Source organism: Somniosus microcephalus, chromosome 32 (genome assembly GCF_052327205.1).
Source record: "Somniosus microcephalus isolate GS21.2 chromosome 32, FLI_Smic_1.0, whole genome shotgun sequence".
Lineage (NCBI taxonomy): Eukaryota > Metazoa > Chordata > Chondrichthyes > Squaliformes > Somniosidae > Somniosus > Somniosus microcephalus.
The window spans coordinates 18,321,493-18,336,071 of record NC_141018.1 but is presented as its reverse complement, the minus strand read 5'-3'; the positions used below and the strand labels follow the sequence as shown (position 1 = coordinate 18,336,071).

The 14,579-nt window shown below is 47.2% G+C and overlaps 1 protein-coding gene across 1 annotated transcript in view; it reads left to right on the top strand.

The window, feature by feature from the left end:
- Window positions 1-13,755, top strand: part of LOC147097315 (uncharacterized) — a 40,042-nt gene extending 26,287 nt beyond the window's left edge. Inside the window, exons 9-12 of the mRNA XM_085972185.1 lie at window positions 3,739-3,862; window positions 5,895-6,006; window positions 8,112-8,224; window positions 9,962-13,755. Coding sequence (XP_085828311.1) covers window positions 3,739-3,862; window positions 5,895-6,006; window positions 8,112-8,224; window positions 9,962-10,034 — 422 coding nt within the window. The 3' untranslated portion in view covers window positions 10,035-13,755. The remainder of the gene's footprint in view (window positions 1-3,738; window positions 3,863-5,894; window positions 6,007-8,111; window positions 8,225-9,961) is intronic.
- The last annotated feature ends 824 nt before the right edge of the window (window positions 13,756-14,579 follow it).

The following is a 14,579-nucleotide window of genomic DNA, read 5'->3' as shown; positions in this document are numbered from 1 at the left end:
CCTTAAATGCATCTATACTATTCGCTTCAACCACTCCCTGTGGCAGCGAGTTCCACATTCTCACCACTCTCTGGGTAAAGAAGTTTCTTCTGAATTCCCTATTGGATTTCTTGCTGACTATCTTATATTGATGGCCTCTAGTTATGCTCTTCCCCACAAGTGGAAACACTCTCTCTGTATCCACTCTATCAAAACCTTTCATAATTTTAAAGGCCTCTATTAGGTAACCCCTCAGCCGCCTTTTTTCAAGAGAAAAGAGACACAGCCTGTTCATCCTTTCCTGATATGTAATACCCTCGCATTTCTGGTATCATCCTTGTAAATCTTCTCTGCACCCTCTCCAGTGCCTCTATATCCTTTTTATAATATGGCGACCAGAACTGTACACAGTACTCTAAGTGTGGTCTAACCAAGGTTCGATACAGGTTTAGCATAACTTTCCTACTTTTCAATTCTATCCCTCTAGAAATAATGGTTTGCTTTTTTATAGCCTTGTTAACCTGTGTCACAACTTTTAGCGATTTGTGTATTTGTACTCCCTTGTTCCCTTTGTTCCTCTACCACACCTAGACTCGCACCGTCCAAGTGATAAGTGACCTGCCTATTCCTACCAAAATGTACTACCTCACATTTATCTGTGTTGAACTTCATTTGCCAATTATATGCCCATTCTGAAAGTTTATTAATGTCCTCCTGTAATTTGTTGCAGTCCTCCTCAGTATTGACTATCCCCCCAATTTGGTGTCATCCGCAAATTTAGAAATTGTGATTTTGATTCCTAAGTCTAAATCGTTAATATAAATTGTGAACAACAGTGGTCCCAGCACTGATCCCTGTGGAACACCACTACCCACTTTCTGCCACTGTGAATAGCTCCCCTTTACTCCCACTCTCTGCTTTCTGTCCTGAAGCCAGCCAGCAATCCATTCTGCTACTTGTCCCCTGACTCCGCATTCCCTGACCTTGTTCATCAGTCTATTATGGGGAACCTTATTGAAGGCCTTTTGAAAATCTAGATAAATTACATCTACTGCATTACCCTCGTCTACTCTCTCTGTTACCTCTTCAAAAAATTCAATGAGGTTGGTCAAGCAAGACTTTCCCTTTTGAAATCCATGTTGACTATTCATTATTATAGTTTTGGTTTCTAGATGATCTTCTATTTTCTTCTTTATGTCACGTATGACAAATAGGCAGAACATTTGTGGTTAACAATCATAGGACATGAGTGAAAGAAGAAACGTTCCAAAAAAGATTTAATTTTTATTCTGCACTTTATAATTTCAGCCATTAAATGTAAATAATTAATGAGCTTCAAGGGGATATAGACAGGCTAAATGAGTGGGCAAGAACAGGGCAAATGGAATATAATGCAGAGAAATGTGAAGTTATCCACTTTGGTAGGAAAAATAGAAAAGCAGAGTTTTTTTTAAATGGTGAGAGATTGGGAAATGTTGGTGTTCAGAGGGACCTGGGTGTCCTTGTACACGAATCACTGAAAGTTAACATGCAGGTACAACAAGCAATTAGGAAAGCTAATGGTATGTTGGCCTTTATTACAAGAGGATTTGAGTATAAGAGTAAAGATGTCTTACTGCAATTATATAGGGCCGTGGTGAGACCACACCTGGAGTATTGTGCACAGTTTTGGTCTCCTTACCTAAGGAAGGATATACTTGCCATAGAGGGAGTGCAACAAAGGTTCACCAGACTGGTTCCTGGGATGGGGGGATTGTCCTATGAGGAGAGATTGAGTAGACTAGGCCTATATTCTCTAGAGTTTAGAAGAATGAGAGGTGATCTGATTGAAACATACAAAATTCTTACAGGGCTTGACAGGGTGGATGCAGGGAGGATGTTTCCCCTGGCTGGAGAGTCTAGAACCAGGGGTCACAGTCTCAGAATAAGGGGCCGGCCATTGAGGACTGAGATGAGGAGAAATTTCTTCACTCAGAGGGTGGTGAATCTTTGGAATTCTCTACCCCAGAGGGCTGTGGAGGCTCAGTCGTTGAGTATATTCAGGACAGAGTTCGATAGATTTTTGGATATTAAGGGAATCGAGGGATAGTGCAGGAAAGTGGAGATGAGGCAGAAGATCAGCCATGATCTCATTGAATGGCGGAGCAGGCTCGAGGGGCCGAATGGCCGACTCCTGCTCCTATTTCTTACGTTCTTATGAACTCTCTTCTCACAGATGTGCCTTGACTCTGTCCCAAATCTGTGGGCAGGGTCCTTTAAATATTGTGGGCAGGACATTTCTGGCATTAATCTACCATCAGCCTTGGAGGAGGGGTGAAGGAGAGAAATTTGGCTGCAGGGTCTGTTTGCAGCATGGGTAGGCCAGTATTGCTGACCCAAGATCATCCTCACGCCAAGTATCGTTGGCACTTTCTCGAGGCCAGTTTCCTGATCAGTTTCTTTTAAATTTAAACCAGCCTTTTAAATTCTCCCCCTCCATTTTCCCCCAGAAACACTAAGGCCAGGGGTGCTCAGGGGTGTTGGGGTGCAAGTGAAGAGCGATACATTCCGTTTGTAGATGACACCATCCACCCTGTCCAAATCCACCTGAATTTCTGAACGGGGCCTCGGGCTCTGCCTAACCAGGTCCTGGCTCACGTGGCCCAACCAGCCCATGCCAGTGTTTATGCTCCACTCGAGCCTCCTCCCATCCTTCCTTATCTAACTCTTCAGCATAACCCTCTATTCCCTTCTCCCTCATATGTTTATCTAGCCTCCCCTTAAATGCATCTATAATATTCACACCAACCACTCCCTGTAATAGCGAGTTCCACATTCTCACCACTCTCTGGGTGAAGAAGTTTCTTCTGAATTCCCTATTTGAGGTGACTATCTTCTATTGATGGCCTCTAGTTTTGCTCTTCCCCACAAGTGGAAACATTCTCTCTCTATCCACTCGATCAAAAGCTTTCTCATTGAAACTTATAAAATTCTGACAGGACTGGACAGACTAGATGCAGGAAGGATGTTCCCGATGGCCGGGGAGTCCAGAGCCAGGGGTCACAGTCTAAGGATAAGGGGTAAGCCATTTAGGACAGAGATGAGGAGGAATTTCTTCACCCAGAGAGTGGTGAACCTGTGGAATTCTCTACCACAGAAGGCAGTAGAGGCCAATTCATTAAATATATTCAAGAAGGAGTTGGATATATTTCTTAAGGCTAAAGGGATCAAGGGGTATGGGGAGAAAGCAGGGACCGGGTACTGAGTTTGGATGATCAGCCATGATCACATTGAATGGTGGAGCGGGCTCGAGGGGCCGAATGGCCGACTCCTGCTCCTATCTTCTATGTTTCTATGTTTTGTAATTTTAAAGACCTCTATTAGGTCACCCCTCAGCCTTCTCTTTTCAAGAGAAAGGAGACCCAGCCTGTTCATCCTTTCCTGTTGGGTATAACCTCGCTGTTCTGATTATAAACCGGGGAAATTTTAAGATAAATTTGACTTAAAAAGTAGCTACTCCACCCGTGGAGTTGAATTAAGGAATAGACTATTATCTGATATACTGAATACACCCTTTGCTGAATCAATCAAATAAGAAATGGCCAGGATTTGCTGATTACCAGAGACTGGAAGAGCACAGGCTTGGCCCCCAGATAGGAGGAGGAAATTTCCCTCGAGGTCTCCTTCCCCCTGCTGCCGTAGTTTGTATATCTGTAGGTAGCTGCCTCTTGCTTCAAAATCATCCAGTAACCAGTTGTTTGCTTTTATTTATTGCTGAAGACGACAAGAATTCAGTTCATCAAAGTCAGAAGAGACTGCCCCTCGGACCCGCTATTCAGCTTGGCAAATCTCTGCCCGAGTTTGGTACCTGCAGCCACTACAGGAGGAGTTGTCGCTGGCTCAGGTAAGGGTATGCTGCAAGTCTCCCAGCTCCTGAGTGAGAAAGGAAATTGTTTCTCTGACTCCCAAGTTTTTTTTTTGGGGGGGGGGTGGGGGGTGGGTGCAGAATCTTGGTTTACATTCATTTACCTTTACGTTCTCCCTTCCATGCAATCTGAGCTGATAGGAATACTGCGTTCAGTCCTGGGCATTGCACCTCCGGAAGGATATATTGGCCTTGGAGGGGGTGCAGCGCAGATTCACCAGAATGATACCGGGGCCTAAAAGGGTTAAATGATGAGGGCAGGTTGCATAGACTAGGCTTGTATTCCCTTGAGATTAGAAGATTAAGGGGTGATCTAATTAAAGAACATAAGCTAAGCACATAAGAAATAGGAGCAGGAGTAGGCCACTTGGCCCTTCGAACCTGCTCCACCATTCAATAAGATCATGGCTGATCTTCTACCTCAACACCACCTTCCCGCACTGTCCCCATATCCCTTGGTTCCCTTCGTGTTTAAAAATCTATCGATCTTGAATATACTCAACAACTGAGCCTCTACAGCCCTCTGGGGTAGAGAATTCCAAAGATTCACCACCCTCTGAGTGAAGAAATTTCTCCTCAGCTCAGTCCTCAATCGATTTCTTTATTGGCACACGCTCTGTGTAGTGTTAGCTGTTAGCTTACCTGCTTTATATAATCATTTTTTTAGAAGCTGCTACTCCACTGATCTGAGCATTTCACTGGACATCACAGAAGCAGTGTTCCCTCTAATATTTTTTTTCCGGCGCGGTCCCTTTAAATTTGACGCGCGGCCGCTTTTCAAGTGGCAACAGCCTGCGCGGGACCGTCCCGGTCAATGCATGGCCGCGTGCCCGCCCACGTTAGGGGGGATGTTGCACAGAAGGTTAGCTGAAGGTGGACTGTGCAGTGAGTTGGACCTCCAGAATGTGGGCTCAATCTAGCTCCAACTGATAGAATTAAGATCTATTCCCCTCTGAATATAATGTGGATAAATGTGAAGTTATCCACTTTGGTAGAAAAAACAGAACGGCAGAGAGTATTTCCTAAATGGTGAAAGATTGGGGAATGCAGATGCTCAAAGGGACCTGGGTGTCCTTGTACATGAGTCACTGAAAGTGAATGTGCAGGTGCAGCAAGCCATTAGGAAGGCAAATGGTATGCTGGCCTTCATTACAAGAGGATTTGAGTACAGGAGTAAAGAAGTCTTACTCCAGTTATATAGGGCCTTGGTGAGACCTGGAGTACTGTGTACAATTTTGGTCTCCTTACCTAAGGAAGGATATACTTGCCATAGAGGGAGTGCAACGAAGGTTCACGAGATTGATTCCTGGGATGGCGGGACTGTCGTATGAGAAGAGATTGAGTAAACTAGGCCTGTATTCTCTTGAATTCAGAAGAATGAGAGGGGATCTCGTTGAAGCACACAAAATTATCACAGAGCTTGATAGGGTGGATGCTGGGAGAGTGTTTCCCTTGGCTGGGGAGTCTAGAACCAGGGGCCACAGCCTCAGGATAAAGGGTAGGCCATTCAGGACTGAGATGAGAAGAAATTTCTTCACACAGAGGGTGGTGAATCTTTGGAATTCTCTACCCCAGAGGGCTGTGGAGGCTCAGTCATTGGGTATATTCAAAACAGAAGTCGATAGATTTCTGACTAGTAAGGGCATCAAGGGATATGGCGATAGGGCCGGTGAATGGAGTTGAGGTGGAAGATCAGCCATGATCTCATCGAATGGTGGAGCAGGCTCGAGGGGCCGAATGGCCGACTCCTCCTATTTCTTATGTTCTCTGCTGAAGGGGAACGAGTTTGAGTAGCTGAATCCACTTTGTGGGGGGGGTGGGGGGGGACACAAATCCACTGCATAAAATGGAGGTCTGTCATTTTACACCAAGTTGCATTAAATTTGCCCCCTCACCCAGAGAGGGAGTTGTGTGACACTGGGGCAATAGGCGGAACTGTCGTATTCCTGTTGTGCGTATCTGCTTATTACACTGCTCTAAAAGGCTCTCCCTTGTTGCCCAATGCTTTCAGGTTTCCATGTTGTGGCAAAGCCTACCCGTGTGACGTGTGTCACGACAGTGATCAAGACCATTTGATGGAGCTGGCCAATCGAATGATCTGTGGCTACTGCGCGATGGAGCAGGTGAGCCCGGCTGTCTTGACGGCAGTCGAGATACCCGACAGAGTTTGTAGGTTAAACGGGTGTGTTCCCTTCAGTGACGTGTTAGTCACCGCAATCAACAGGAAATCCAGGGTTAGCACTGGGTGCCTTTTGGGAAAATTTAAAACGAGAGTGAAAAGGAAATGAACATCAAAGTAAAATGTACTGATGAACTAGAACTTGGGGAAAGAGATATAATTGCTGAGAGTTTTTTAAAAATACATTGATGGGTCTGGTGTGTGAGAAAAGACTTGCATTTCTATACCGCCTTTCACGACCACCGGGCGTCCCAAAGCGCTTTGCAGCCAATGAAGTTTTTTAAAATTTACTTATGGGATGTGGGCAAGGCTGGCATTTATTGTCCATCCTTAGTTGCCCTTGAGAAGGTGGTGGTGAGCCGCCTTCTTGAACCGCTGCAGTCCGTGTGGTGAAGGCACTCCCACTGTGCTGTTAGGGAGGGAGTTCCAGGATTTTGACCCAGCGACGATGAAGGATCGACGATATACTTCCAAGTTCGGATGGTGTGTGACTTGGAGGGGAACTTGGAGGTGGTGGTGTTCCCATGTGCCTGCTGCCCTTGTCCTTCTAGGTGGTAGAGGTCGCGGGTTTGGGAGGTGCTGCCAAAGAAGCCTTGGCGAGTTGCATCTTGTAGATGGTACACACTGTAGACACGGTACGCCGGTAGTGGAGGGAGTGAATGTTTAAGGTGGTGGATGGGGTGCCAATCAAGCGGGCTGCTTTGTCCTGGATGGTGTCGAGCTTCTTGAGTGTTGTTGGAGCTGCACTCATCCAGGCAAGTGGAGAGTGCTGTTACTGTTATAATGTAGGAAACAATCAGGGGGAGGATCCCTGGTGTGAGAGTGGCAATAGCATGGCTCCCTATGCAGGCGAGTTAAAAGGTCCCCTGGCACTCGGTGGGAGGGAGTTCAGCTTCTTTGGGTGAAGGTGAAATGTTCATAACCGTGAATGAGGGTCACTATAGTGGGCACGTGATTCCTTTATATTGTTACACCTCACGCAGCTTGTCCCTTTAATGGCACAACCTTTGACCCTGCCAACTGGCTTTGGAGAGTGTTGTTGATTAATGCACTACAGGATTCATTTTAAAGTTCTCACTTGCTCTGTCAGTGCTACTCGGGTCTTTGTAATACTAAACTATGCAGCACGGGCTGCAGTTGTGTTGATGTGCATTCACTCATTCAGATGTTTGCCATAAAGTGGAATGATATGGTTCCAGCCCATAATTCACCCCGTATCCAATTCCCAATGTCCATTCATAGGAAGGAACTAAGCAGAGGGCGTGTACTTTCCCGGAGGGAGGGAGGGATGGCTGTGCTGTGCCAGTACCTCCTGCGAATAGGTTGCTTGCCTCCTGCTCTCGGCGAGTGATGCAGGGAGGTACAGGAGGGTGAAGTGTCTGCCGTGGCTCAGTGGGCAGCACTCTCGCTTCTGAATGTAGGAAATAATGTTGTGGGTTTAAGTCCCACTCCAGGGACTTGAGCACAAAAGTCCAGGCTGACACACCCAGTGCAGTGCTGAGGGAGTGCTGCACTGTCGGAGGTGCCGCCTTTCGGATGAGACGTTAAACTATCTGCTCCCTCGGTGGACGTAAGATCCCACGGCAGTATTTTGAAGAGCAGGGGAGGTATCCCCGGTGTCCTGGGGCCAATATCTATTCCTCAACCAGTATCAATAAAACAGATTATCTGGACATTATCACATTGCTGTTTGAGGGAGCTTGCTGTGCTGTGCGCAAATTGGCTGCAGCGTTTCCTACATTACAACAGTGACTACACTTCATTGGCTGTAATGCACTTTGGGACACACTGAGGTCGTAAAAGGCGCTATATTAATGCAAGTCTTTCCTTCTGTGGAGTCAGAAAGGCCAGTAGAAATGTAAAATAACTGATTTTTTTTTTTTAGATCACAGTCAGTTTGGTTGCTGGTAATGTCCCACCTAGGCTATGTGCCAATAAGGCTGAATGACTAAAGTGACATTGTGCTATTGGGTTCCATGCGTTTGTCTCGTCTGTGAGGGGGTGGCAGTGCCGTCTTGCCTCGGGCTCATTTAGTCTCTCTGTTTCTAGCCGTACAACAACGGGAAGCCCTGTGTTGCCTGTGGAGCGATGATGACAAAAGGATCCCACTCTAGCCACTGGGAAGGAGGCCAAGGCTGTCGCAGCAGAGTGCAAATGAGTCAGTAAGTGCCCTGCGCCGCCTCCCACCGCTCGCTCCGAGCAGATCTCAGTCAGTCCCTGGCTCCGCAATCGCAGTGCGAACGCCAGGGTTCAGGATCCAGAGTGTTCGAGTCGGGCGCTGCTCCTCTGCAATAACTTACTCCAGCAATGGCCCGTAACACGCACCAGGATCCAAGATTACTTCAGTGTTAGCAGAATTCTATCACAGACACTTAACTTACATTAAACTCGTTTCTCCTTAGCGCCTAGTGTTTCTATTGAAGTCTTAGAAAATAATCAGTAAAATTTTAGGAAAAAAAACAAACTTCATCTTGCATATTTTCTACAAATCCCAGTGCTTCACAGTTCTACAGTTAACACCTAGAAATAAGGTTCCTCGTGCTTTTCTCTTTCTCTCACTCGTGTCCTGCTCTCTCTCCTCTTGCGCCTTGATGTCTCCCTCATGCCTTGTTCACTCTCTGTGCCTTCTGTGTGCCAGTGTTGATCTCTCTCTCTGACCCTCCCACTTTCTGACTCTCCCTCTTGCTCTGTGCCTCCCTCTGTTTTTGTGTCTCTCGCTGCCCATCATTCTTTCACTGTCTCCCTCTCTTGCTCTGTCTCACTGTCTCTCTGTGGCTCTCTGTCTTTCTCTCTCTGGCTCCTTTGGCTCTCGCTGTCTCTGGCTCCTCAGCTTGACACGTGAAATTTGTGCACAGCCAATAACCCCAATCCTCTTTCCCACAAACAAGGAGCTTCTTCCAACAATTCATGTGTGAGACTAGCCCTTGTGATTTCCCTGCTGTACTTTCCCTCCCTTCCTGTGGGGAAATGTCTGGTTTCCACAGTGCCTTTCCTGGTGGAACAGCCGTGATGTGGAACTGTCCTGGTGGCGAGTTGTGGCTTTCTCCTCCTTGACCCATGTTAGCCGTGTACTTGAAGACAAGCACTTGGAGTGTTGGGCTTGGCATTAATTGGCCAAATACACTCTGTGTAAACAAGGCGCACTTTTAACAGACTGGCGAACCGCAGGGCAGCAAGACCCAAGTGGGCCCGGTTTAAATTTAACCTAATTTACACCTGATGATGAATGTGGCAAGCGCACGAGCTGTGGGCGTGTGAATGACTGTGGAGTGATGGGGGAGGAGTCTGTGCCTGTTGTTCACACGACTGCAAGCTCACAGTCTTGGGCTGTGATGCATCCCCTGTAGAGAGGGAAGCGGGGAGGGTGAGCCAAACACTCCTACTGGTACACACATCCTCAAAACAGATCAGAAGAGGCAGTGATTATTATATTCGTTTATTCATCATTCTCGGAATGTGGGCAGGGCCGGCATTTATTGCCCATCCCCAGTTGCCCTACGAAGGTAGCGGTAACCCTTCTACTTGATACAGCTGACGGCTCACTCGGCCACTCCCGAGGGCAGTTCAGAGTCACATACCAGCCAGATTAGGTAAGGACGGAAGTGAACCATTAGCATCTTATTTCCTTGGTCGAGGAAGATTTGTCACCGGGAAAAGGACGTTTGGAAACTGCTATTTGAAAGATGATTGAACGCACCGTCGAGGAACAGAGAAATCTTGCATTTATTTTGGGCCTTGTCATGTCCTCGGGTTTCTGATTCACAGTCAAAGGGTGAAAGGTGCTGGAATCCTCTTAAAGGAAGACTTTGTGCGCACGGCCTTATCAAACACAGAGATTGTGCTCAATTTATCAGATGGTTCGGCCTGTTTTTAATTCCACGTTTCATTCCCTTTCACAGCAAAGACAAACAGAAATATTCAAACTCTGCAAAGACCGTGTCTCGCCGATTCCAGCGTCAGCATCAGAAGTGAGCAGCTTGGCCCGGATTAGGATCCCTGACCTGGACAGTGGCCTTAGTAATGACTCTGTGAGTGGGTTTGGCGTGCGCGTGTGTGTTTTTTCTGTTGTTTCTTTCTCCCTCCAATGAGGCGATGAAAGGATAAATGTTCTTCAAATTTTAAAGGAAGGAAAGGATCTCGGGGAGAGGGGGGGTGAAACAGCACCAAGTCCAGGAAGGAGTTGGACACCTTTTTAGTTTGATCTATGTAGGATACCGTAGAACGCCATCCTTGCCCTGTGAACAGGCTGAAGAGAGTTCCGACGGCTGCCTTGCATCGTTAACCGCGAGTGAGAGGCACACTCCAGCAGAAGCCCCGGGCGGTAACTTGCTCCGTCTCTTCTATGAGCCAGGGATCCAGCACCACTCAACCCGTCGGAGATCAGAGGGGAGTTCTGGACATGTTGACGATACTCATGGACTCAGCACTTGTGCAGGCCTGACTGCGTAACACACCAGAGGGCAAGGCACTAGGTGCCTGGTTCACGAATAGAGTGCCGCACCGTCGGTGTTAGCGTGGGGCCTCCACCGCCTTTGTTGAGACAGGCGTTGCAGAGCAGATCGTTGCTCAGATTCTATACGGACTCTTAAGTCGGGTGTAGAAATTGAAATGTAATATTGAGGCAATGTAGGACAGCCCGGGACTGACCTCTGCACAGACTCTCTGAGAACGTAGTGCTCTTCGCTCCAGCCTCGTCTTAATGCGGGAAGACGCGAGCTTGCACACGAGTACAATTGGAAGTTGTGTTGTCATTTGGTTTTGAATGTTACAGGTTATCACTGTGGTGATTTACATTTAATTTGGCAATTTTATAAAATGCAGTCAAATCTTGTTCTATGCAACACATTGCCGTACCAACAATAAGCAAGGAAACCCTTGCAGCCCTGGAAATGAGATGGAGGGAAAGATCATAACCCTCTGTTGGCTAACCACAGACAGACAGCTAGAGAGGTAGCAGTAATTAGAACGCACCCTGTGTGGGACTGTGTGAACAATACCGCTGACATTGTCCATCACTGTCTCCCATTGACTGTCAGAGTGCAAGAAGTGAGTAAATGCTATATACTGAGCGAGTGTCAACGGGTAGGATTCCCTCAGTCCTGATCCATGGGGTCCCAAAAGCCCACCTGTACAACATAGGAACAGGAGGAGGCCATTCAGGCCTGCTCCGCCATTCAATTAGATCATGGCAGATCTGTACCGCATATCCCTTGATACCCTTACCCAACAAAAATCTGTCAGTCTCCGGTCTTGAAAGCTCCAAGAGCTTTCTCTATGAAAGTGTCACGGCTCTGAGTTTATACAGCGAGGGCATACAGGATACTTGACTTATCGAGGCAGCCGAATCCTGCCTCCAATCACTGTGTACACGTGCATGCCTTCCAGCAGGTGGCAGTGTTCCCAAGTCCAGGGACACCGATCCCAATCGCAGAAGCTCCAGCACTAATTCAGTCCGTCACGCATCAATCTCGCAGCCTCCTTGCTTTGTACGGCGGAGTGCCGCAGTTATCCAGCGGAGAAATGCCAACTCCGATTGTTTAAGTGAGGGAGAGTACCAGCATCCAGGTCCTTCCTGGCTAAATCACTTTACAGAGTTCGCAAAACAAGGAAAGTAACCTTAATTCAGCAGGAGAATAAAATGTGTTCACAGCACTGACTGCAGTGGATCATAGTTGGACCGTAGCAGTTTGTCCTTTCACCCACTGTCAGTTGCAAATCCATCTCTCAGACAATCGCTACAGCCTGGGATTCCGTTGCCCTTCAAGAGATGGGAATAAGCTTATACTTTTAAAGTCTTAAAATCCTGATTTTTACAAACCTAAAGTTGCCCTCAGAGAGTTTCGGCTGGTTAAAGTGCAAAGTTAACATTCCTGTCTGGGGGCTGCAGGTCCAGTTATTTTTATTCCTCCCTTCAGTTTTGTCCCGAGGCTGGTGCCTTGTGCAGAGAGACCCGTCCCCCTCCCTTCCACCCTGCACCTCACTCCAGTCACCCTTTCTCGGGTGTGAGCCCCAGATAGAGAATCAACTGGCAGTTCTACCACCAGCCACATCGCAATCAAATCTAACCTGGTTCTCAACCCGTGCCTGCGCACAGGCGGGTCACTGGGAGTAAGAAGCTTAACCACCTCGCTTCCTGCAGCCCAGAGCGCCTGGGCCCAGTTGTAATGTTCTTGCAACCCCCAGCGTGAGCTGCAGATCAAGTGCACTTTTCTTCTTTCTTTGGTTCATACAAGTACTATTACTGGCACTAATGGCGGCTGCACATTAACTGCATCCTGTTTCCGAGTCTGTGTCTATTATCTCTGAGTTTACTTCCCTGTGCCCATGTTGATATGAAATAAAAACAGAAAATACTGGAAATACTCAGCCAGTCAGGCAGCATCTGTGGAGAGAGAGAAACAGTCAACGTTTCAGGTGGATAGGTAGATGGTTTTAACGAGAAGTCAACGAGCTGAAACGTTAACTCTTTCTCTTTCCACAGATGCTGCCTGATCTGCTGGGTGTTTCCAGCAGTTGCTGTTTATATTTCAGATTTCCAGCATTTTGCTTTTGTTCCCATGTTTATATGTGTGTCCCTCTCTCCTGTCTCAATACTATTTCAAAAAATACTCCTCGAGCAGCTTTCTCCTCCGCACGTGCCCCTCGCTCTGCGCCCCCTGCACTCCACTTCCACCTGACCAGCGTGTAACCTTCGCCACTAATGCCGAGGGAAGGGGCAAAAAAAAAAAAATCCACAGGAAACTTTCTAAAATTAAACCTGGTATAAACGAAACACCGCCTGGGTCCAAGTGCCAGTCTAAACATGAAAGGCGTGGATCTAAACCCGTGACACCTCAGTGATGTGTTAGCCACCAGTTATCTCCACGTGGTAAGTAACTTGAGCTTGTGCTCCATTTTGGGGTTTAACCCCACGCACTCACTAATTGTGATGAGTTTTTTCCGTGTCATGAAATGACTTAATGTTCCTTTTCTAACAAGAGTGCCTTTGTTTATTGATTCTCTTCCCATCACCTCCATCAGCTGTTCACCCCCCCCCCAATTGCACCTCGCTCCGAAATGTAGGAGTGGTCAGCGAGTGACTGTGGAGCCCCTCCCCTCCCCCCTGACCTGACCGCTCTCAAGTGCGAAGCCTTTCACTTAACACGCACTCCTCCGGTCAGGTCCTCAAACAGTCGCAGCAGGTCATCATCAGATGTCCGCGAGAGATGTTTGTTCCTGCAGTAATGGATCGGGCTGGTTTGATCAGTCCTGCTTGTGGGTGGTCTCGTTTGCCAGCAACACTGGTCAGGAATGTGGGCACTGCCAGGGGCTTTCAGGCCATCTTGTGGTACAGTATCTGTGCCACTGAATTTGTGCGATCAGTTGGCGAGGCCCCCCCGCAGCCCTCCCCCTTCGGTTGTGCGGGCTGGTTAAACCCCCATTAAGTCTTCGCACGTAAACTTATTTCCAGGGAAGCGGGCGGGGGGGGTAGCCCGATGCATGTTGTTGCTGTGGCTAAATCATATAGTATTTTTTGGGAAGAATAATAAACTTCAATCTGGTCCTATTTCTGATTTTGGTGCAAAAGTGTGACTCTGAAAGAGTTGATACGGTGAACACTGGCAAAATATTTTAAAAAAGGAAAAAAAATTATACTCATTTGCATGTATGTAGAGTTGACGGTATTTTAAAATAAAGTTTAGTTTTGTCAGTTTTGAGGTGTTTGGTGTTTTGATGCTGCCGAGAGAGCCCGTGTTTTATTTTGGTTCTAATGCCAGTGCAAGTTCCTCCTGTGAGGTTATTAAAAATATAATCAATTCACACTGCGACTGAAGTCATCGACTTCGCACCAACGCTGCAGCTGTCATGAGAATGGTAATAAAGCTAGTATCGCCCAGTAGAAATTGCTAATTCGTCACGAGGATGGTCACGGTGACACTGATTTTAGTGGAGAATGCCTTACACACACTCAATGCAGGTAAATGTACTTCACACATGTGTATTTACTTATCATCCACCATTCAGTAACCAAGGATGTACAACACTCGCAACAATCCAAAAACACTCACGCACACACAGTTTTTCATCTTACCATTTTACCAACAAACACACCAAAAGATTAAAGATCACATGCCTAACAACTGTGTCTATTACTCTTTGTAATTACTAATCCAATGCAATTTGCCACCTCAAGTTCCAATTAACCACCACAGGCCCAAGATTCATGGAATGATGCAGATCAGTTATTACGGAACCTATCTCGCACTGCACCAACCTCTGTGGCCCTGGAGAGCCCGGATACCATTTCACACCTGTGGTTCTCCATTGCTGTGAAGTCGCAATCGCTATGGGGTTGGTCTCGGTTACAGAGCGGGGACAAGGCGGTCCCCCCCAATGGGGAGGCAGGTGAAACAGGAAGGCAAATCAACGGGTGCTAGGACACTACTATGAGCGGCTGTCTACCTGGCTGGGGGGGAAGCAAGTGAGGCCACAAAGAACAAGAAAATCTTTATTTAGGAGTTGAGAGTAGAACTGGGA